At 54.7% G+C, this 24,609-nt stretch overlaps 1 protein-coding gene across 1 annotated transcript; it reads left to right on the top strand.

Annotated features, from left to right (window-relative positions):
• Positions 1-6,160: 6,160 nt before the first annotated feature.
• ACE (angiotensin I converting enzyme) lies at positions 6,161-24,134 on the top strand (the record flags this gene model as incomplete). The annotated part of the gene is made up of 25 exons (XM_082297170.1): positions 6,161-6,370; positions 9,749-9,916; positions 11,183-11,270; positions 11,513-11,656; positions 11,912-12,103; positions 12,248-12,345; positions 12,879-13,051; positions 13,327-13,550; positions 14,924-15,068; positions 15,372-15,470; positions 15,671-15,793; positions 16,560-16,771; positions 17,270-17,406; positions 17,693-17,851; positions 19,370-19,457; positions 19,662-19,805; positions 20,034-20,225; positions 20,555-20,652; positions 20,925-21,097; positions 21,534-21,757; positions 21,991-22,135; positions 22,340-22,438; positions 22,836-22,958; positions 23,485-23,672; positions 23,938-24,134. The coding sequence occupies 25 exons, from the start codon at positions 6,161-6,163 to the stop codon at positions 24,132-24,134; spliced, it is 3,843 nt and encodes a 1,280-aa protein (XP_082153296.1).
• Between the last annotated feature and the right edge of the window lie 475 nt (positions 24,135-24,609).

The following is a 24,609-nucleotide window of genomic DNA, read 5'->3' as shown; positions in this document are numbered from 1 at the left end:
ACAGCCCAGCTGAGACCCTTGGAAAATCTTCAAAGGGGATGAGATTTGGGGATTCATCCTTTAGGATACTTGGCAAGACATAAAGTTTCGCCCTGATGAGAGCAGCACTGTGTAACCCAATACCAAACAGCTTTAGAAATGTTTATAAACATGTGTCCAGCTGAACTATCTCAGCTTCCAGCAGACAAGGAAAGAGAGCAGCCCTTAAGCCTTCAGGATTAAATGGACATGGATCTTGTCCCATCCACGCAGCAGGGACAATGGCAGTGTTTGCTGAGGGGCCACGGTGGCAGCCAATCCAGGGACAAACGAGCCGCTCCACTGCCGAGTTCCTCTTACCAGGGATCAGCAGCCATTTGTAACGAGCTCTTTAATTAAAGGCATTGCCAGGGGCATAATGGCTTTATTAAATCTGCCTGAGCTTTCCCTGAGCTGTGGGTAATGAAATCCCCCCGACACTGCTGGGATGAGGATGTGCCAGTCAGGGAGCAGAACCAGTGCTGTCCTGGCAGGGACCTGCAGGTTGAGGGGATGCTTGGGCTGCTCAGGGCTGCCTAAGGCCTCCCAGGGATGCTCAGGGCTTCTCAGGGATGCTGAGGGATGTTCAGGGATGTTCAACGATGCTCAGGGATAGTCAGGAATGCTTGGGGCTGCCTGAGGATGATCAGGGATGCTCAGGGATGCTTGGGGGAATGTTCAGGGATGCCTAGGTGTGCTCAGAACCACCACAGCTTCCTTCACCTCAGTGAGCTGAAGTGGCTCTGGAGATGCTGCTCCAGATCCCCAGCTATTGGCTGAGCCTGGCACCCATTCCAGGTTTGTCCTGGGCTGTCAAGAATCCAAGGATCAATCAGAGCATCATCAACCGATAATTCATGGTAAAACCAGCAGTTCTTGTCCTCGCCCAACTGCTCCTCCCACCCTGGCATGGGCAGCTTCCCTCTCTCCACCACAGATTATTAAATTACCATTTTGCTGATTTAACTTCTTTTGGTTGGTTTCTTTCTTCTCCTTCCTAAACCAAAATTTTATTGCTAAGAAATGTTAATTTGCAAGATGCCTCCCCCAAGCATTGCAATTCAAGAGCCCAGCTGCCTCAGAGGAGCTCAGGTACCACCTGAAACAACCTCAGCTGCTGCTGTTCCATGTGAAACCCCAAACCCGGGGCTAAATTAATGGTTTTTCACTAAATATAAGAGAAAAAATAACAGTCATGTTGGAAAGCTCGGTGGCTGCCAAGAGGGTGTCTGAGAGGTGGCTTGGGATTAAGCGCTGGGTCATATCCAGACAGTTGATCTCCAATTCCCTGGGGTGCTGTGAAGGCTAAAAACCAAGTAATTCCCAGCTGGGACAAAGCAAGAGACCTGGCACCTTCCCGGGCTGCAAATAAGCTGGGAAAGACTCTGGTTCTCCTCCTGGCAGCAATTAAGCCACCCTGTCCTCCTCCTCGCCAGGAACACAACTTTGCTGCATGGGGCAGGCGATACAATCAGCCCAGCGCAGCCCCTGCAAATGCTTCATCTCCTTCAGAAGAGGTTGAAGGCGCATTTATGGCGATTTTTTGATAGCAGCTTGGATAAACAGCGGCGATAACCCGCGCTGGGCTCCCAGAGGATGATTAATGCTCCCGGAACAGTCACGCTCGCTCGCCTCAGGGCTGGGATTGTTTTCATTTATTGGGGGGGGGGGGTGGGGGGAGGGAGGGGGGAAGGGAAGGGAATAATGGACTTTGCCATGTTTTATTGGGTTGATGGGTGCAGAGGGAACACGCTGGCCTCTTTGCTCACCCTGTATCATGCCCAGCTCTGGCTGAGTGGCAAAGATGGGGGATGGAGTGATGAAGGATAAGGGATGAAGGATGAAGGACAAAGAATGAAGGATGAGAGATGAAGGATGAGAAATTAAGGTGGAGGGAGGAGGGATGAAGGAGGACAGGAAGAAGGATGAAGGACGAAGAACTAGCAGTGGTTTCTGGCCAGGATTTTTACTTCTTGCCCTGTGAAGTTCCTGACTGTGCCCGGCACTGTCCACATATCCTGCACTGTGGCTGGGGGCTCCCCAAAGGCTGGACTACTGGTATCTTACATTTATTTAGGACCCTCCCAAAACATGGGAAACATTTAGGAGCCCTGAGCCTTCAGCATGCTGCATATTCAGGGCCTTGCAGTATCACAGCACATCCTTGGAGCTCTCTGTGCAATGGGCACATCCCTGGGCTGCTGGAACTGGTCCCAGTCTGGGACTGAGGCTGAGGAGATCTGATGGTGAAAACCGCGTGTTCATCCCCTTCCCACTCACCTCCAGCCCCACTGAGCTGCCCAGCTGGGGAAAACACATGGTCCCTCCAGGCTGCCCCGTGCAGCCAGCCCAGAACACGTGTGTCCCCACACCTGCACCAGGTCCAGTCTGCCCAGGACAAGAAACTCTTATCCTAGGGCAGGAATGTGCTGGAAAGAGTTTTTACAGGGTGGGGTGGAAATTGTGATGATAAGGAGCTTTCTGCTGCATTCCACTGAGCATGCACTTTGAGTGATAAAGCAACACTTGCTGCCATGGGGCCGGGGTGAGATCCTCCACAGCCCATTGCCCCCCATCCCCATTCAGAGGGGACACACCAGGCTTTCAACACACCTTAAATACAGGGAAAAGCTGGAAACAGCCTCACAGTGTTGCCAAACTGCTCAGCAGAGACCTTTTGCAGTCAGACAGCAGGAGCAAGGACTTCTGGGTCCCTCTTGCCATTACAGTCCCCAAATCCAGGTGACACTGAGGGGCTCCACCAGCCTCAACACTCACTGGGACCACTGAAAATTATTTTAGCAATCAGAAGTCTGAAATAAATGGCAAAAAGCCTGATTGCTTGGGGTGTTTCTTTTATTTTTTTGGTAGGATCAGTAAAAAAGCTGTTTGTTTAGATGAAAAATTTGGACTGGAGGGGTGTTTTTTCCCCATCTCCCTCATGGCAACATCACCACAGCTGGGAAAGCAGCGTAGCGAATTATACACTATGATAATTGATTGAGTTCATCAGTAAATAAAGCAGCAGCCTTTAAACTCAGGGTCTGGAGAGGGAGGAAAAAATTCTCAATGAAGTGGTTTGTACCAACAGGTGCAGGAGTCATCATGCCCATGAAACCACAGTCACCAGGAAAAGTGATACACAGGGCTGCAGTCTGGACTAAAAAAAGCTCTTTTGGGGTTTAAATAAGGAAGGAATAATTTCTCTGCAAAGGGGAGCCCTTTCACCTCCAGAAGCTCCTTGGTTCTTCAGAGAGATGGATCAGACAGAAGTTATGAAGCAACCTTGAATCCTTTGAGAAATGGTGGGATGGAGAAGCCAAAAATGTGGTTTATAATGAAAGAAGGGGAAAATGAGCTTGAGCATCCCCAGCCAGAGGCCTTAGAGCTGGGATATACCCACATAAATCACCAAATCTTCTCAGCCAGCACCAGGACCATCCCCAAATTCTTGCTCCTTTGCTCCACCACACCTGCTCATCATCTCCCATCACACCACCATCATGGACACCTTTCAGGTCCCCTAGGAAACATTTACTGTCAAAATTCCTTATTTCTTTCTTTTGGGAATTCTGGGCTGCACCAGTGAGTGTCCCTTCCAACGCTGCTGACTGTGGGCAAGGAGATTTTGCAGGTCTGGCAAGCCAAGGAACTGACCCAAAATGCTGAGAGCAAATCCTGCTCCCTCATGTGTGAGGCAGCGCTGCGGTGTCACCAGTGACGCGCCGTGGTGACAGTCCGGCCATCGCACGCGTGTCCGCTCGCACGCGCCCTGGGGAGGGGGAGAACAACGTCTCTACGGAGTGATGACGGCGATGCAAACCGATGGGAAGCATCCTCTGGCCCCGGGCAGCTGCCGGGGACACCATGTCTCACCCAGCATCCCCCAACCCACGTCCCCACAAGCAGTTCTGCATCCGTCTCCGTGGCAACACATTTTCCACATTCTTCAGTATCTCCTGCCCCTCTGGTCTGTGGTGCTGGCAGCAATGGGTACCCTGCAGGCTGGGAGCAGATGAATGTCCATGACCCACCCCACCACCCTCGAGAGGGGTGGGGAGAGCAGGGACTGGTCTCACTGCTCCACAGAATGCCCACAGGTGGCTCTGAACCCATCCTTGGTGGGTGCTGAAGCACAGAATGGATTTGGGGCAGCACCGAGGTAGCAACAAGCATCTGACAGCTTGAAGGCATCACACCTGCCTTCCTGGACTAACAGCCACATCACCTGCCAGTGCTCTCCTTCATGTGAGATATTTTCCTGCCTGATGCAGCGGGAGTTTTATAGGATAGGATGATATAGAGCTGTGGGCATCCTTGGAGATGCAGCCTGCAAGAGGAACTTCTTCTCCCACACGAAGTCCAGCAGCAGCAGCCGCCCCTCTTGCACCAACCTTGGAAGACACTCTTGTGTAAAATGATGGAGTGCTGCCCTTCTCCTGCAGGATCATCCACTGGACACATCAGCCTTGGAAAAGGCCTCATATGCTGGCAATTTCTGGACCAGTGACATTGCACAGACTGTTTCAACGTCACTGCTCTCCTGAAACTTCCAGTGGTGCCAGAGGCTGCACCACGACCTGGAGCCGGGAAAACCCCTCCCTGGTGCAGCTGGGAACAGAGACTGGAGGGGGCCAGGAAATCTCCATTCACTGGAGCTTGGTCTCCAGCCAAATTGGAGCCAAACCAACCATTTTTTTCCAACTTCCCAGTAAACTGGACTTTCCAGAGAACTGGGGCTGGTGGGGAAAGGGGTCAGCAAGGGGGGGCAGGAAGCAGATGCTGACTTTGTCTCCAGCTCCATGATGTCCACATTCGCAGGTTTTGCTGGTGCACCCCCCCCCCCCCCCCATGGGCACTCTCCCATGGGCTTGGGGTCAGGGGGATGAATAATTTTCATGTGCCCACATCAGCCTGTGCAGGTGGAAGGTGCTAGAACAGGGCGTGCGGTTGGGATTTTCAGAGTGAGGTTTAATAGACATCAGAGAGTTACAGTCTTCTATGTCCATATTTTTTGGAAAGGGCTCTGCCCACCCCACAGGGTCCCCAGTGCTGACAGGAGGACTTGTCCCTTTTTGAGTGGCCACACTGTCCCCATAGAGTCACCCCAGTGACTCACTCCAAGGGGCCATGATGGTGTCCAGCTGTTCTGCAGCTCCCAGCAGGGACAAAAGGTCAAGGGGTTTCGCTCTGTTGCCCCCAAAAGAAGCTTTCTCTATGGCATGTGTTCACTGTGTTCCTATGGGCTGGTTGGTCTAACAAGGAGTGATGGGCTCAGTCAGCCCAGGGCCTAAGTTCAGCCCAGGCACCATTCCCAGGGCTGAGGTCAGGCCCTGAGGAAAAGGGGTTTCGTTGATTAAATACAAAACAAAACAAAACAAAGGAACTATAGAGCCCACCAACATGGGTCTGGTTTTCAATTTGAAGGAACTTTTTGTTACTCATTTGTCATCAGCGTAATTCCTCCAAGTCCAAAACACTTGGTGCGATGTGATGTGATTTCCTTCACAGCCAGGAGAAATACTCTGTTCCTTCGGAAAATGACTTTATGCCGGGAAGGGGGTCACTTTGGCAGGAAGCAGCATGAGATGGACCTTGGCTGTGTCCCACAGGAGCAGTTTCCCTCCTGTGCTTGCCCTTGTGGCCCACTGCAGGTGGCCAGGGTGTTGCTGAGGGGAGTCTGTCAGGCACGGGGAGATGTCCTGCCAAGGACAAGTTGAGCTGGATCCCCTGCGCCAAGTCAGGAGGGGACAGGGACCCTGCAGGGATGGAGCTGAGTCTCACCCACCCCATCCACCCCAGCCTTTCTCTTTTCTCTTTTTTCTGCCTCTCCCTTGATTCTCCTCCATCTCCTTCCCTCCCTCCTGTCCCAGCCCCTTCCCCTTCCCCTTCCCTCCCGACAACGCCAGGAGCCAAAAGGACTTTGCCCCCCAAGGCAGTGCTCGCTCCTTCCCGCTCCTTCCCGCAAGCCTTGGAGCCGCCGAAGGGAGAGCAGAATGCTCCGGTCTTATCTGCGAGGGGAGGCAGGCTCGGTGGGCAGGGTTTGCGCGAAAGCTGCTGGCTTATAAGCAGCCGGCAGCGGAGGCAAAGCTGTCTCGGAAGGCACCGAACGGGGCCCCCTCCGTGCAGCGCTCCCGCCGCGATGCCCGCGGCGCTGGGGCTGCTGCTCTGGCTGAGCCTGGCAGGTGCCCTTCGGCTCGGCCTCGAGCCCCCCCAGCATGTCGCCACCGAGGAAGGGGCCACCTTGTTCGCCAGAGACTACAACAGCACGGCCGAGCTCGTCTTCTTCGACAGCGTCTCGGCCAGCTGGAATTACAACACCAACCTGACGGCCGAAAATGCTGCTCTGCAGGTGGGTGGTGGGACGGGGGCGATGCTACCACGGGGGTGTCCCCAGCACCGGAGGCTGGGGGGGCTGGGTCACGGTGGAGACACTTGGTGCGGTTCCCTTCCTCCCTGCGGGTTTCTGTCTCAGCACCTCAGGGTGGCAAACCAGGGCTGGGACTTGTAGTCCAGGAGCCACTGGGTTTTGCCCCAAATTTGTTTTCAGAGAGACTCTGCCCCAGAGTGACAGCTCTCGTCCCAGAGCAGAGTCCTGGTTACTTTTAGAGGTGATTCCCTCCTCCCAGCACCTTCCACTTTCCTTTCCCCCTTCCCAGAACTGGGTCAGGTGTCAATTGTCCCTGTCCCCATCCCCACCTGGTGTCACCACATCCCAGTGCTGGGGGTTTTCATTTGGGGCAGACACCAGGAGCCCAAAATGCACAAGCAGCTGGGTGGCATCGGGACTGAGGCTGCCACCTCTTGTCCCTGTGTCCCCAGCCCACGGGGACAAAGACAGCTTTGGGAAAGCATTCCAGGCTATAGGGAATCAGACATCAGCCCAGCTACAGGCAGGCAGAACCCCTGCGGGGAGCAACGCTGTGTGCATCCCACAGGCATGGGTGTGTTTTCCCAGGGGTTTCCATGTGTCTGGGTTGTATTTAGTGGGGCAGGGAGCTGCAGCAACCCCGGGTCTGCTCTCGGTTGGGTGAGCTGCAGCACAGCCCAGGCCAGGGGATGGTAGTGCCTGGGCAGGCTGTGGGGCTTTCCCTGGCCCCAACCGTGCTCAGGGAGCTGCCGGTGGCCCCAGCATGGGGTCATGGACAAGTCACTGTGTGCAGCTTGGGCTCCATCTGCCAACCCTGTGGCTACAGGTGCACAAGGGTCAGTGCAGCCCATACGTGACTACGGTGTGTTCAGCGAGCCCAGTATCACACAGGGGCTGCCACACAGCCCTGAACCCTCCAGATCCTGTGGGGATGGGAGCACAGTGTGCCCTGTGCAGGAAGGAAATGCGTCTTCCTGCGTAGGGGAAAGATCACTGCCAGGTCTGGCCACTGCCAATTTGGCAGGATGCTCAAGAGGGCCCAGGTGCCCCTTCAGCCTTTTTTTGTCAAGCTGACTTGATGTCTGGGCAGACACCCAGCACTAGCTGCAGATGTGGTGGGGCTGGGGACCTTGGGGCCGAGCAGGAACATCCCAGTCACTCTGAGTCCAAGGTTAGGGCCAGGAGAGCACCTTGCATGGACTTTTCTCAAAAGGCGTTTCCAGACCAGCTTTTCCCGCTTTATGTGCTATTAAATGTGTGAGGATCATGTCCAGGAGCTCCCTGCAATGTCAAGGCTCCTAAGCCAGCCCAGGTAGAGGAGGGGATCTGAACCCCTGAGATCAGTCCATGGAGGGGCAGCAGGGAAGTGTGGTGGGATGGGGAGTCACTGACTGCTAAAGGAATACCAGCTGGCCAGCAGGACTCAAAAGGCTGGATTTGGGGATCTGGGAAAGCATTGGGCCAGGCAAACCCTACACATCTGTAACACAAGAGGGGCTGAGTCAGGCCGCTGGGGCATGGGCAGCTCCAGGGCCTGCCACGAAAGGGGACCCTGTGACAAAGGGACATGAGGGGCTGGAAGCCAAAGGCAGGGGCAGGGATGGGCAGAGGGATGCTGGACAGACAGATAGATGCACCATCTCTCACAAGCTGGGGTTCTGGGCAAGAGGCTGGCGATGGGGTTTGGGGGCTGCTCATGTTTGGGTGCAGAACTTCTGCAGGTGCCTGGGCCAAGGCACTCCCTGTGTCCTGAGATGCATCCTGAGTCTTCACCGTGCATCCAGGAGCAGGGAGGTACTGGGGTGGGGGTTTTGGTAAAGAGGCTTTGAGGCTGTGGGTGTCAAGGGGATTCTGAGCCCCACGCAGGGGCATCCCCTCCAGAGAGAGATCCCAGATGAGAGGTGAAGGGCCAGAACTGGTGGGCATGGCCGTGGCAAGGAGGGGTCTCAGGCAGCACCGCTGACCTCAAATCACTCTACCACAGTTGTCAGGAGAGTTTAGGGTACAATTTGCCTGACTGAACACAGGCGCCTGTTCAAGGAGAAGACAAAACACAGCTGGACTCTGCTTCCTCCACCTCCTCCAGCTCTGCATGAGGTCTGGGAAGGGGTAAAGGCATCCCCTGTTCAGAGGGCTGATGCAAGAGCAGGGTGTCTGTGGGGCTGGCATGTCCTAGCATGTTGGGAGATGGGGGCCAGTTTGTACCAGTGATGCTGTGGGCACTGGGATGTCCGAGGGAAGCGGTGGGAGCAGTTCTGGGTAGCGAGAGGCACCTGGCACTTTTGGCATTCCCACCCCCGTGTCCCACAGCTGCGTGGGTATCTGCCTCGGGCAGCCTCCAACTCTGCTGCACCACAACTCCCCTCCTTCCCTGCTGCCTGCTGAGGGAATGTGAAGATTAAAATAAAACAAACCAGGCATGTTGGAGCCAGGCTAAAAATGCCACAAGTCACAGCTATTGGGCGCCATAAATCACACCAGGACAGCACATGGACACTGACCAGGCACTCTGCACCACCTCACTCCATCTGTGCCAGGCCAGGACACTCTCAAAATATCAGTTTCCTGAAAATACAGCTGTCACTGACCAGGCTGGGATACAACCACCTGCAATGCACCCCATCCCAAAATCGTGTCCACAGCTCCAGCTGCCTAAATAACCCCCCACAGTGCCGGCAGCTTCCTGCCAGCCCATGGCCCTGGGAAGGGAGATCAGGGCTGCCAGCAGTTGGGTGACAGGGAGACACACAAAACCAGGGACTCAGAGCAAATGGGTGAACCCCAGATGTGGCATTTACAGGTCACGGGGTTCAGACAGCCAAAGGAGAAATGTATAGAAATAGAAGTGTACAGACATAGTGTGGGCATACAGAATGGAGAAAGGTGAATGTGGCACCTTTATAGTTATCTTTTGGGCTTCTGTGAAGGTGAGAAACAGCAGGAATAGAAATAAAATTAAGCCAGACCTCAGAGCTCCTTCTGAAACCAGGGTCTGGCAGGTGTCAAAGCCAGCCCAGGAGCACCCAGACACCCTGACCGCATGGCCTGGACAGCCAGTCCCAGCATTCCCATCCCATACAAGACCCTGGAGCACCCTCCAAAACACCCTGACAGGCCACCTTAGTGGGTGCTCATCGGGAGCTCCACAGGCGAGTGGGGGCTGCAGACACTGCCGTGCTGGCTGGAAGCTGCTGTCTCTATCCATGGGTGCCATGGACAGGGGACAGTCCTGCCTGTCACTCCATGTCCTGTCACCTCTGACTCCCACAAACCCTCATGACTCTGACTCCGGCCCCCAAACCATTGCCTGGGTGGTGGCATGTCCCAGGGCTGGTCCTGAGCCCCCATGTCCCCTCTCAGGTCAAGGCATCCCTGGAGGAGCAGAACTTCACGGAGCTGTGGGGGAAGAAAGCCAAGGAGCTCTATGGCGACAAGTGGAATAACTTCAGTGACCCTCTGCTGAGGAAAATCATTGGCTCGATCCAGACCTTGGGACCCTCCAACCTGCCCCTGGAGAAGAGAGAGCAGGTAGGCGAGGTGGCAAGGAAGCCCTGGGCATGGCTGGGGCGCTGCAAAACCCCTTAGAGGGATTTTTCACAAGCATCCAGACTCTGCTGCTGACCTGTTGCATTTTGGAGAGTGTCACTGGCCTCTACACAGTGATTGAGGAGCAGATGAGGTGCTATCTTCAGGGCATGTGGGCTGCCTGCTGGCCCTGTTACCTTATCTTGGAGCTACCCCAGCAGGAACTGGAGATTCCCTGCTTTCACAGAGCAGTCTTGGGCATTACATGGAGACCAGCCAGACTGTGCCCATGGCTGGAGCCAGCTGTTCCAACCCCTCTGGGCTCATCAGGTATGCAGCCCACTGAAAAGAAGGGCTGATGCAGCCACCCAGCTCCTGAGTCCCCCATGAGACAAGGAATGCTGTGCCTTGGTGACACAGTTCCATGCTAGGAACATCAGGACATCCTGAGCCTTCCCCATCACAGTCCTTAGGTTTAAGGGCTGTTTACCTGAATTTTGATTTCCATGCATGAAAATATTGCCCAGGCTGAGGCTGGCAGCCACTCACCTCTGCATAAGCACAGGGACAGGCCCTTCCATCCTGACCCACAGCTCCCTGACTGCCATTCCCACCAAAACCCTGACAAAGCCTAGTGATACAATCCCTTCCGGAGAACTGTCGGCCCTGGTTCCTTCCAGGAAACCCATCCCTGCCTTCTCCCAAATAACAGACAGCATCATGTCTCCTCCCTGCACATCAGTCATGTCTCGCCCATCCCTGGGCAGCTCTATCCCACAGCCACCATTGTCCCAATCGCCATCCTCTCTGCACAGCTGGAGCAGAGGAATGGGAGTGGAGAGAGGGACGGAGCAAAGGAATTTCCTTCCCTGGGAATGGGCTTCCCAGGCATGTTCCAGGAAACCTCCTGTTGCTATTGTTTGCTGTTGTTGAAGTTCACAGAAATAAATCCCCCTCATCCTCCTGCTTTTCTTCTCCTATTTTTTTAACCCATTTAGATAAACAGCCTGTGCTACGGCCCTGCTGATGAGCAGTTTTATAAACAACTCCTCTCTGGAGCATAGCTGTGCAGGGATTGTCTGTCCCTGCTCTCACCATGCCAAAACCCTGAGTGATAACACACTTATCTCACCAAAAACATGCTGTTTATACACCAGTCCTTCCCCACATCTTCCCGACACACACACTCCAGAGCTCAGAAGCCTGTAGATCCCTCCTGAAGGGCTGTTCTGTCCCCTTGCAGCCCCAACGTCTTTTCCTTTCCCACAGTATAACACCATCCTGAGCGACATGGACAAAATCTACTCCACGGCCAAGGTGTGCTTGCCCAATGGCACCTGCTGGGATCTGGAGCCAGGTATGGTCCCTGTCCCCCTGATCCTGCCAGCTGCTGAGCACCCCATAGGCATGACTTTGTCCTGGTCCCCACATCCTCAGTGGGTTGGGGTTGGCATGTGCCACTCATGTTCATCAGGATTGTCCCAGGGTGAGGATGGGCACTTAGGTCTGGTGTGGTGGTGGTGGCACCTCTGCAGAGCTGTAGCCTATGCCCCCCTCTCCTGCCCCTTTCTTATGTTCTACTTGTCCCCTTTGTCCCAGACCTCTCGGACATCATGGCCACCTCCCGCAGCTACAAGAAGCTGCTCTACGCCTGGGAGGGGTGGCACAATGCCGCAGGGAACCCACTGCGCCCCAAGTACGAGGAGTTCGTGAAGCTGAGCAACGAGGCCTATATGATGGATGGTACAAACCGAGGGGATCCCCAACCAGGGGGTGGTCAGGGACCAGGGGTGGAAATCGGGACTGGGACATTGGGATGCCCTACTGCTCTCCCTACCCCACATGCAGCCAGGCATCCAACTTCTATTTCCCAGGTACCAACACTTCAGGGAAAGGAGAAACATCCTGCTGCAAGTCCCTGGTTCCACCTTTTGGGGATGGGTGGTAGGGGCAGCCTTTGGGGTCAGGAGCCAGAGGTCTTCCCTGTATCCCTGGTAGGATTCGAAGACACAGGCAGCTACTGGCGCTCCTGGTATGACTCAGACTCCTTTGAGAAGGACCTGGAGCGCATCTACAGCCAGCTGGAGCCACTCTACCTCAACCTGCATGCCTTTGTCCGGAGGAAGCTGTATGATCGCTATGGGCCCAAATACATCAACCTGAAGGGTCCCATCCCTGCTCACCTCCTGGGTAAGAGATGAGACTCTGCCAGCCGGTGCTCAGGGGTGCTGGTGGTGTCAGAGGGGCACACACAAGGCCAGAGAGGTCCTAGTTATCACTGGGTTTCTCTTCTGACCTGCCACCAGCTCTACTCCAGCTATTTTCTCTTCTCAGGGAACATGTGGGCTCAGCAGTGGAACAACATCTATGACCTGATGATCCCCTACCCTGAGAAGCCCAACCTTGATGTCACGAGCACCATGGTGGAGCAGGTGATGGGCTGAGGGTCTCATTGGGGGCATCCGGGGGAAAAAAAAGGAGGTGGTGCCCAAGGATGGACCATGACATTGACCCCATGGGAGTAGTTTCTCATACTTGTATAGGGGACAGCAGAAAATCCATATCTGGGAGGGGAAGGGACAAAGAAACGGTCTCACTACATCTCTGGCAATGACCAAAGATGCAGCAGGTGGACAAAAGTGGGCAGGCACTGGGACTGCTGCCAGTCCACAGGCTGGAGGCTGTGTTCCTGCATTCACACCATCATACATCTCCAAGCACTTCTTGCGTATCAGTCCTGCTCCCTTCTCCTGCCCCTTCTGAGCTCCATCACCATTGCTCAGTGCTTTTTAGGGATGTTCACCAGTTCAGGGGCTGGGCCTCCCCATCATGGTGAGAGGGCCAGGACCTCAGTCCCTGGGAGCAACTCACCTCCTTCCCATGGTCCTGGGGGAGCATTGGAGGCAATGTCCAGGGCACTGGCAGCCCCTTCCTCAGCCATAACCCACTGCCTGCTGCCCACCAGCGCTGGAATGCCACCCACATGTTCCGGGTCTCAGAGGAGTTCTTCACCTCCCTGGGGCTTCTGGAGATGCCCTCTGAATTCTGGGAGAAGTCCATGCTGGAGAAGCCGACAGATGGGCGGGAGGTGGTGTGTCACGCCTCGGCCTGGGACTTCTACAACCGCAAAGACTTCAGGTCTGTGGGGACATGCAGGGACCCAGGGCTACAGGGCAAGACCCTCCTCCATCCTACTTGGTGGTCACCCTTTTGGGTACCCCCAGCCTGGCCATATGGCATTTTCTGAGGCGAGGTCTGGCGTGACAACACTGCCTTGCCTTCCCCTCCACTTTCCCTTACCCTGTGGGTGTTGCCACCCTCTTTGGGACTGTGGGGAGTCCTTCCCATCAAGGGGGTGCACAGGCAGCTGGGGTCCCTCACTGGGCTCAGGCAATGCTGTTTTCACGTGGCAGGATCAAGCAGTGCACGTCAGTGACCATGGAGCAGCTGTTCACAGTGCACCATGAGATGGGCCACATCCAGTACTACCTGCAATACAAGGACCAGCCTGTGTCCTTCCGCGGCGGGGCCAACCCTGGCTTCCATGAGGCCATTGGCGATGTCCTGTCCCTCTCTGTCTCCACCCCCAGCCACCTCAAGAAAATAGGTCTCCTCAGCAATGCTACTGAGGATGAAGGTATGGCAGCCACCCTGGAGAGCTGGGTGACCTGTGGCACAGGGAAGGGACATGCCAGAGTGGGTTGCAGCCTGGCAATACAGCCCAGAACTGCCCCAACCCCTTCTCATCTCTAAGGGTCCATGCAAAACCCCCTCTTGTCTCCATGGGTTCAGGCAGGACTTTTTTTTTCTCCATGGGTCCATGTAGAGCCCTTCTTGGCTCCATCCTCTTCACCCCTGAGGCAGGAGGGATGCTGTCCAGAGCTTGTCTGTGCCTTTCCCTTCACCATCGGAGCCCAAACCTGAAAACAACATCTTTGTGCTTGATTGGCTTTGACCTCTCCAGCATTCCTCCCTCCCTCCCTTGCCAAGAAGCATCCACCACCAGAGCTCCCAGTGCGGCTTTATGGAGGTGGCACCAAGCACTTACATGCACAGTCACAAGGGCGGTTGGCAGGTGACATGTCTGGCTGCCAACCGGCACGGCAGGGCAGGACTTGTCACTGCAGACACTGCCCAGCTTGGCAAGAGCCTCATTCCCCCACCCAGCGTCCCTCAGCCAACACGTCAAAGCAGATGGCGGCAAAGGAAATTGAGCAGTCCCAGACCTGCCCCAGGCGGCTGCTTGGTGGAGGAGGGACAGTCCCAGGATCCTCCTGCCATGTCATTAAATATGTTTTATGACAAGAAAGACATCACAGCAGCCAAGAGCATTGGGCCAGTGCTGCATAAACACCATGAAGCAGATGGTCCCTGCCTCAAGCCATTGCTGCCCAACTTGCCAGCCTTTGGCAGGCAGGCCATCATAGTGATGGCAGCCAAGAGCCCCTCAGGGAAGTGCTGCCAACCTCTTTCTGACCCTACAGCTTCAGCTGGGTCTCCAGCAGGTCTCTCTCCAAACTTCCTTCCCCAGGTTTCCTTGAGGGGAAAAACAGATGTGACCATCCCCTGTGCTCCTCGTGATATGGTGGTGACTGTCCTAGAGTTGACTCTAGTTCTGGGTCTAAACCATCAGAGCCTTTGCAGTGGTGTGACTGCAGATCAAACTCCCCCAAGCTCCCTCACCTTGAGGCCCGAGGGTGGAATTGTGAAGAGTTACCCTTACCAAAGATCTTTTAACTCTGAGAGCTGGGCTAAGGACAAGGGGACACCACACTTGTCACTATCGCTGTCCCCACTCAGTAAAAGGCACATGTTGCCCCAGGTAGTAGCTGTATCTACAGAAACCTCCTGTGTTCTACAAAGCTTCTCTAGGAGCAAGGTTATGTGTTGAAATGCTGTCCCCATTTCTCATCCAGATCTGCCCACCCTCTTGCCCTCTAAAAGTCTGGTGCCTGTAGGGCTGTCTATGCAGGCTTCTTTCCAGCCTGGTTCAGGCTCTGTTTTATGCAGAGAGCAATATCAACTACCTGCTGAAGATGGCCCTGGAGAAGATTGCCTTCCTGCCCTTTGGCTACCTCATTGACCAGTGGCGCTGGAACGTGTTCAGTGGCCGCACGCCCCCGAGCCGTTACAACTATGACTGGTGGTATCTGAGGTAGGGGACACTCACCAAGGGTAGATGGGGGTGTGGAAGCTGGGGATGTGCAAGGAAAGGAGGCAGGAAAGAGGAAAGGAAAGGAAAGGAAAAGCATAAAAGTAGCCATGGAGATGGTGGGAGAACAACGGATAGATGGGTGGGTGGGTGGGTGTGTAGGATGGATGGATGGATGGATGGATGGACAGAAGTACATGGAATCGTGCTCTAATTGTGCAGGTTTCTTTAGCACCATTCCTTGACTTGATTCTTCTGACCACTTATTATTCCTATGTTCATGCTGTTGTTCTCTGTTGTCCACAGAACCAAATACCAGGGAATCTGTGCTCCGGTTTCAAGGAATGAAAGCAACTTTGACCCTGGAGCAAAGTACCACATCCCAGGGAACACTCCTTACATCAGGTAGAGGAAGTGTTGGCAAGGGGACCAAGGTTTGGGATGCAGTGGACGGGGGATCATGTGGGCAGGGACTGTCATGTGCTGCTCCTGCTCAAGACATAGAGATCTCCCAGCACTTGGGACCACAAATGGTGAGGTTGAGCTCTGGGACTTGTCTGCTTCCCCTTGTCCCCAGTTCTGATCTTCATGGGCTTCCTTGGCAGGTACTTTGTGAGCTTCATCCTCCAGTTCCAGTTTCACAAGGCGCTGTGCCATGCGGCCAATCACAACGGTTCCCTGCACACCTGTGACATCTACAGGTCCAAAGAGGCTGGAGCCAAACTCAGGTGGGGACAGAGGAGGGTCAGGAAAATCGCCATGGGCAGATGTGTGCATTGAAGCTGATTGTGTGCAAAGGAATGAAGGGAGGGAGGGAGGGAGGGAGGGAGGGAGGGAGGGAGGGAGGGAGGGAGGAAGGAAGGAAGGAAGGAAGGAAGGAAGGAAGGAAGGAAGGAAGGAAGGAAGGAAGGAAGGAAGGAAGGAAGGAAGGAAGGAAGGAAGGAAGGAAGGAAGGAAGGAAGGAAGGAAGGAAGGAAGGAAGGAAGGAAGGAAGGAAGGAAGGAAGGAAGGAAGGAAGGAAGGAAGGAAGGAAGGAAGGAAGGAAGGAAGGAAGGAAGGAAGGAAGGAAGGAAGGAAGGAAGGAAGGAAGGAAGGAAGGAAGGAAGGAAGGAAGGAAGGAAGGAAGGAAGGAAGGAAGGAAAAGTGAACTGGAGAAACAGCTTTGCAGATGGACGGACAGACGGACGGAAATACATGGAAGCACTGGGGTGGGGTGAGTGGTCCTCACCAGAGTATCGCTATTGTCCCTGCCACAAGCTCCCACCCAGACAAGAGGTCACTGAAGCACATTGGCTCCTGTTGATTCCCTGGGTGTTACAGGAAGTCCTCAGTTGCCACATGCAGGACAGGTAGTGGCTTCCAAGGCAGTTCCCAGGTTCATGTCCCACTCAGGAACAGCATCTTCAACCCTTAAGATGCTGAGATACTATCACTGCTTCTCTTCCATCCATCCCCTGGCCTCATGCTGGCTCTTGCTGTTCTGTTCCTCTGCAGGGAAGTGTTGAAAGCTGGGTCCTCGAAGTCGTGGCAGGATATCCTCTTGAATCTCACTGGAACAGGTCAAATGGATGCTGGACCCCTTCTGGAGTATTTCAGCCCTGTCACCAAGTGGCTTGAGGAGCAGAACAACAAGACCAATGAGGTGCTGGGCTGGCCTGAGTTTGACTGGCGTCCCCCTGTCCCTGAAGGCTACCCTGAAGGCATTGGTAAGGCTGCAGCTCCATCCCAGGTCTGGGGAGGGTCAGGAAGACATCCCCCAAGGGACATCATTAACCCACAGGCAGAAGCAGAGGGAGGTCTTTGCTGTGGGTGGGGTGGTCCCCATACCAGAAAAGAGAAATAGCCAGCTCCAGTGAAGTCCCACAGGGTGTTACTTTCCAGGAGGCAGGTACTATTGTCAGAAGCTGTATAGTGATGTCATCAGTCATGGTGTGAAGAGTTTCTCTTCTCAGTTGTATCCTTTGTGCTCACACGGGAGAGTCAAGGGCATGCAGCTTGTCCTGTTATCCCATCCTCTGTCCAATGGGACACCCCAGCAGGGCCCCTCTGCCCTCATTTCTTAGCTCAGCCTGCTCCCAAGTTGTGGCATCCTTCAATGGACCTGCAGTTCTGGGAAAAGCTCAACTATGGCTTCTCCATGGGATAGTGCTCTTGCAACTGTCCTGACCTTCCTCGCCTCTTCCCCCGTTTATTTCCTCCTCTAGACAAAATAGCAGATGAGGCACAAGCTAAAGAATTCTTGTCTGAGTACAACAGCACGGCCGAAGAAGTGTGGAATGCCTACACCGAGGCATCCTGGGCCTACAACACCAACATCACCGACCACAACAAGGAGATCATGGTATGGGAATGACCCTGGGGCTGCACAGGGAGAGCCAACAGCCAGGGAAGGCAGCTGGTACCCAGGGCACATTTCACAGGAGCTCTGAAAACCAGGGCAGCCTCTGCCCCTCATAAAGGGGTAACGTTCTCACCCAGGAGGTGCTTTTTCCTTGAAAACCCTCATCATCCCATGAGGTACCCACAAAGGCAACTATGGGGAGGATGTCAGTCATGGGATGCCAGGTGGTGTTTCTAGTGGTGGCCTGTGTCTTCTCCCCGAAGCAACTTCTCTTCTCTCATTGTAGCTGGAGAAGAACTTGGCCATGTCCAAGCACACCCTGGAGTACGGCATGAGGGCCAGGCAGTTTGACACCTCTGATTTCCAGGACCAAAGTGTCACCCGCATCCTCAAGAAGCTGAGTGTCATTGAGAGGGCAGCCCTGCCTGAGAGTGAGCTGAAGGAGGTGAGTGGCAAGGGGACAGAGCAACAGAGGGTGTCCCTTGCCATCACCCTGTGTGAAGACACAAGCTTCTCTCAAAATTTAAGAAATTCCACTGGGCAGCCACCATCAGCCTTTGAAAAGGTGATAGCTTGGTACCATCTACACAAAGCCAAAATCCTCGTCTTCAGGGTTTCCCACCCAAGGGTGGCCTATCCCAGGCTGCAGTGGGGCCTGGATGTTTGGATGACGATGGCACGTTGCTTGTTGGCCCCAGGCCCTCTTTTATTGTCTCCATGTTGCCTCCGTTGGGGTCAACTGGATCTTGGAAGGGACCAGAGTAAAACACCAGAAAACACCTTGTCTTGGTTTGAAAGACAGGTGTCTTCCAAGGAAGGCAGGAGTCTCCCTTGAAATGAAAAAATAATGCAACCCCCTTCCCTCCGAATTATTATAATTTTGAAATTAAGGGGCTTTCCAGCAAAGATATGAGGAATAGGAGTAACAGTTCTTTATTAATATATATCTTTATGTGTATAACCAGTCAAACAAAACAACAACAACTATGGCAGTAGCAGCAAACACAAACTCAGTGCCAGCCCTCTCGGCTGTCAGGCCCTTTCCCCTCGGGTGCAGTTCCGCTCGCAGCCGGCAGGGGCGCTGGCGGCTCCCGGTGAGCAGGGCAGGTGCGATGGTTCCCCCGCGGCTGCAGGGGGCGCTCCGGAGCGAGCTCGGGGAGCACGCGGCACTGGTGCCCTGGGATCCCGGGGAAGGATGGAACAAAGGCTTCACAAACCGCTGGGCAGCCAATCCCGGGAAGGGAAGGAACAAAGGCTTCACAAACCCCTGGGCAGCCGATCCCGGGATCCCGGGAAGGGATGGAACAAAGGCTTCACAAACCCCTGGGCAGCCAATCCCGGGATCCCGGGAGGGATGGAACAAAGGCTTCACAAACCGCTGGGCAGCTGATCCCAGTGTCCGGCCGGACCCTCGGGAACAGCAGGCTGGAACAGCAGGGATGAGCACAAATCCCGGGTGGCAGATGAGATGTATCAAACTCCGGAGCTGCGGCGGGAACCCCTGGAGGTCTCAGTAGGCAGGGCATGGCGGGGCTACAGAGTAGCGAAGGCTCCCAGCAACAGCGGAGGAGGGCGGCCGCAGCCCGGCTCCCAGCGGGGCAGGGAAAGGCGGCTTTGGGATCCCAGGGTTTCTCCAGTAGAAGGAAGGCAGCCAAAAAACCAGAAGCCTTCTGTGCTGACAAATTCCTTTCAGCCTCTCTCTCCGTCCAAACCTGGGGAACTCACAGCCCATAAGACCAGGTGAAAGAGAGTGGTCAGTTGGACCCCTCCCTCTATGGCCAGGTCTTTTGTTTTTCTTAAGCACCCAGTAATTTGTCCCAACATGTATGGGGACATGTATGGGGAAAATTCTTAAAGAGAAACAGGAGAACTCCTGAAACCCCAACACACCTTGATGGGCTGGGACATTCTCTGATATCAGGAGCAAGCATAACCAGTTTACAAACTCTGATTTCCTTTGCAGTATAACACCCTCCTCTCAGATATGGAGACCACGTACAGTGTGGCCAAGGTCTGCAGACAGAACAAAACCTGTCACCCACTGGATCCTGGTAAGATCTAGCAGGGTGTCATGTGGGGCATCTGCACTGGCCCTGAAGGAAGGGATTTTTTTTTTTAATGGGGCATGAAGAAAGACCATGAAAGGTTCTTTCACCTTCTCTGTTATGGCCCCTGAGCAACACATTGGGTTTAGAACCATTGCACGTGTTCAGCCCATTCAACAGCATCACTGTGGCTTCATTGCTCTCTCTTAGACCTCACAGACATCATGGCCACCTCTCGGGACTATGATGAGCTCCTCTTCGCCTGGAAGGGCTGGCGGGATGCTTCTGGGAAGAAGATGAGGAACAACTACAAGCGATACGTGGAACTGAGCAACAAGGCAGCCATGCTCAATGGTCAGTGCCCTGCTCCCCTAGAGCCTACCATGGCTCTAACCACCTGTGAGCAGAGGATTGGGCTCTTCATCCAACTGGGGGTCAAAATCCTAAGGGTATGGAGATCTCACTAACTCCCAGGAGATCTACTCTCTCACAGATATGGAGGGACCTGGAGTGTCTGAACAGCAAGACAGTCTTGCCCAAGAAGGACAATGTCTGACAGCTTCTGCTCTTGCCTTGCCACAGGCTACAAAGACAACGGAGCCTACTGGAGATCCCTCTATGAGACGCCCACCTTTGAGGAAGATCTGGAGAGGCTGTATCAGCAGCTGCAGCCCCTGTACCTCAACCTGCACGCTTATGTACGCCGAGCCCTCTACAGAAAGTATGGTGCAGAGCACATAAACCTGAAGGGTCCCATCCCTGCCCATCTGCTAGGTAAGGGGGCTCTGCTTGAGCTAAGCTGCATCTCCCACGAGGTGTGGCTGGCTCTGTGCCATGTCAAGAGTTAAGACTGGTCTCTGCTCAGCTCTGGCTGAAGGGACAAGGTCGCCTGGGATGGGTCTGTAGAGACCAGTCTGCTCCAGGGAAAGGCAGCACGTTCAGCACTACTTGACCTCTCTTGCATGGATGGGCTCCTGCCTACCTTGCCCTTGTGGAGGCAGGGCAGGGATCAGGCAACGCAGGGACCAGTCAGGGTGATCCACCTGGTTGCTCTCCTCTCCGTGTCTCCTTCCTGAGATGTGTCGTTGTCCTGTGCTTCCCAGGCAACATGTGGGCTCAGTCATGGTCCAACATTTTCGACCTGGTGATACCTTTCCCTGATGCCACCAAGGTGGATGCCACCCCAGCCATGAAAAAACAGGTCAGTGATCTTCCAGACTGCTCTGGGGAAGCCCCTTGGGACCCAGCAACCTTTGGCTGTAGCCACCACCCATGTTGCCAAATGCTCTACTGTTGCCAAAAAAATCCATGCCTCATCTGTATTCTCTCCCTACCTTTATATGCCAAGACCTGGATCCAGGTCTAGCTGACTCCCTGCCCAGAACAAGGCTACCCCTGTCCTCCCATCATTCCACATCCCCAGCACCCCAGCAACCCCCATTGTCCCTCACCAGGTCTCTGCTCTTTCCCCAGGGCTGGACACCCAAGAAAATGTTTGAAGAGTCAGACCGTTTCTTCACCTCTCTGGGCCTCATCAAAATGCCACAGGAATTCTGGGACAAGTCCATGATCGAGAAACCATCGGATGGGCGGGAGGTGGTGTGCCACGCCTCAGCCTGGGATTTCTACAATCGCAAGGACTTCAGGTGCCCATGGGGAGCAGCTGATGTGGTGCTGGGGCGGAAAGCAGCGTCTTTGTAGAATAAGGGCACGTGGTCTGACGCCACCTCAGTGTATCTTGCTCTGTGGCTGTGGCACCCCAACTATGGCACTTCCCTTTGTACTCAAGTTGCTGGCAGGAGTCCCCATGGTGGATGGAGGGCTATCCGTGCCTGCCCTGCCCTGCCCTGTCCTGTAGAATGGAAAAGCTGATGAACAGGGACAGGGAATGGGCAAGGTCAGCAGGAGATGCAGGAGAAGGAAGAGACCAACCCCATGGAGTAGGGCCAGCCTGGCCTGGCACCAGATGTGGGGTGGGGACACATGGAAAGGAAAAACAGCTCAAGGGGACATGGTGGTTCCCAGAGGTTTTCACACCACCACTGCCCTCCCTTCTCCCCCAACCCTTGTGTCCCATTCCAGGATCAAGCAGTGCACGGTGGTGAACATGGACGACCTCATCACAGTGCATCACGAGATGGGCCATGTCCAGTACTTCCTGCAGTACAAGGACCAGCCCGTCTCCTTCCGTGACGGGGCCAACCCTGGCTTCCACGAGGCTGTTGGGGATGTCATGGCCTTGTCTGTCTCCACCCCCAAACACCTGCACAGCATCAATCTGCTGGACCAAGTCATGGAAAACGAAGGTGAGCTGGAGGGCCACACAGCAAATGTGGGGATGCTGATGGGAACAGCTGGAAATGCAGATGGTCAGGAGGGGATGGACAGGGTGGAAGGGCTCGGGGACATACATGGTGGCTTTGCATGCATGGAGGGGACAGAACCTGTTGGGGACACCCAGGTCTGGGGCAGAATGACCCATAGAGGGAGGAGAGGTGGGTACAGCACTGTCTTGCTCACATCTTCATGCCCCGGGCAGAAAGTGATATTAACTACCTGATGAGCATCGCCCTGGACAAAATCGCCTTCCTACCCTTTGGATACCTCATGGACCAGTGGCGCTGGAAGGTGTTTGATGGGCGCATCAAGGAGGATGAGTACAACAAGGAGTGGTGGAACCTCAGGTAGGATTGAATTCAGACCCCTCTCTGGGACAAGGGCCTTGGCCATCATCCCGCTGGATGTTTTCTCCTTGTGCTCCAGTTGACTGAAATGGGAATGATGAGATACACAACCCCTCCCTCTGTCCTCACACCCCTCTATGTTCCTTCCCACTTTACCCCACCTCCTCCTCCCCAAGCTGGCCTGACTCTCCCTCTCTCACCCAGGATGAAGTACCAGGGCTTGTGCCCACCAGCACTGAGGTCTGAAGATGACTTTGATCCTGGGGCAAAGTTTCACATCCCTGCCAATGTCCCCTACATTAGGTGAGCCAGCAGGGCTGGGGCATGAGGGACACCACTTGGACACAGAAGCAGGATCCCCAGGTCAGATGCCAATGATGACACCTTTTTTCATGGCTGGTGGAACCATCCTGTGTGGGCTGGGCAGCTCCAGAGACCCTGACAGAGCTTCAGAGGAGAAGTCTAGATTTGGGGGAATTTCTTCCTATACAAAGATGAGCTCATCCACTCCAACAAATGCAAAATGCATCATGGGAGCAATGGCCTCAGCAGGTTGAGCTGAGCTGAAGCAGGTGTAGCTCCAAAGCCAGTGATGCTCCTCCAGACTGGGAGGGTGCAACCAGAGAATGAGGGGGGCTACACCCTCTCTTGCACAGGCACTAGCAGAGTCCATTCCCATCTCTTCATCCCTCTCCACCAGGTACTTCGTCAGCTTTGTGATCCAGTTCCAGTTCCACCAGGCACTCTGTAATGCAGCCAGGCACGAGGGTCCCCTGCACACCTGTGACATCTACGAGTCTCAGGAGGCTGGGAAGATCTTGGGGTAGGTGTGTGGGCAGGGCAAAGCCAAGGCATCTATGTCCCCAAATGCCTTAAAGCCAGCCCAGCAAGACAAGAGGCAACACAGCCACTGGTCATCCCTCCCATCCCATACCTGGGGCAGGGTCACCTTGGGCTGGGCGCTGGGGCTGTGATTGCAAAAGCAGCCACTAGATGGTAGCTAGGCCCCTGGCAGGGGGAAGGCTCCCTCCTCCTCCTCCTCCTCCTCTGCTCCTCCAGCCCCCAGTTCCTTAGGGAAAACAACCCCCTTGCTTCCAGAAAAGCACCTGCAAAATTAACCCTTTCACCCAGGGACTGCTCTGCATAAGGCTGGATTCACTGGAGGGTTTTAATCCATGCAAACCCCTCTTCCCCTCAAGAAAAACGTTCTTGCCTGCGCTCCGGGCTGGCAGCCCTATAGTTCTGGGGGTACAGAGTATACCCAGGGATGCTGATACCAAGGGAAAGGGAGGGGCTGGCGGCCAAGAGGATGATGGGGAACCCACTGGAGCGGATTTCTCCTGCCACAGGGATGCCCTGAAGCTGGGTTTCAGCAAGCCGTGGCCCGAAGCCATGCAGCTCATCACGGGGCAGTCCAACATGTCAGCAGAGGCCCTGATGAGCTACTTCAAGCCACTCATGACGTGGCTGGAGAAGGAGAATGAGAAGAACGGGGAGGTCCTGGGCTGGCCCGAGTACAGCTGGACTCCTTACACAGGTATGCAGGGCTCAGCCAAGCACAACAGGTCCATGATGGGCCAGGGCTTAGCCCTCAACAGAGTCAGAATGAAATGGAGCTCTCTTGGTGCCCCTTGGCCACCCCAAAAACCACACAGGGTGTTTGGAGGCTTCTCCTTGATTCCTCATGGAGCTGAGTTCAAAGGGCATCCAAGAGACCAGCAAGGGTGACCAGCTGGTGACCCAACATACCACAGCCCAGAGACCCCAGCAACAACCAGGTATCTCATTTCTCTCTTTTCCAGCCACTCCAGACCAAGATGGCTCCAGCAAAACTGATTTCCTGGGAATGTCCCTGACCGAAAGTCAAGCCACAGCAGGTGGCTGGGTCCTGCTTGCGCTGGCACTCCTCTTCCTGATCACCACCATCTTCTTTGGTGTCAAGTTCTCCTCAGTCAGGAGAAAGGCCTTCAAATCCATCTCAGAAATGGAACTGAAATAAGGCAGCCACCAGCGGGGCAGCAGAGACAGGGTGCAAGCATGGGCACTTGGCCAGGCTGGCAGCCATGCCACAGGCACACTTGCCAAGGAAGCCATGGGTTTCCACAACCCAGGACTCCTCTCTCCTATCAGGTCAGACATTCCTTTCCACTATGCAAGAGCCAAAGCAGAGAAGAGCTATTTATTTGTCAATGTCTGCATCAGGGGAAAGAGAAATTCAGGCTCCGGCAGGCACGGAGCCGTCACAAGATGCCCCTGTGCCCAGCGCTGGAGCTGGTCCAGCCTGCTCACCCACCAGCCAGTTCTGATCTGTGGGCAAAGCCACAGAGACTTGACTGACAGAGGGCAGTTTGGGGAGGAATGGAGCACATCCTGGTTTGCCTGCTGCCAGGCTGTTCGCTTGCATGGATGAAAAATAAATCTATGTCTTGTCACCCTCCAAGCAGCAGTTCAGCTTCTTCTTGGATGTGGGCTGA

This window comes from Coloeus monedula (assembly GCF_965178545.1).
Source record: "Coloeus monedula genome assembly, chromosome: 26".
Taxonomy (NCBI): domain Eukaryota; kingdom Metazoa; phylum Chordata; class Aves; order Passeriformes; family Corvidae; genus Coloeus; species Coloeus monedula.
Note: the sequence above shows the minus strand (reverse complement) of the source record. Positions and strands in the feature narration are given on the sequence as shown.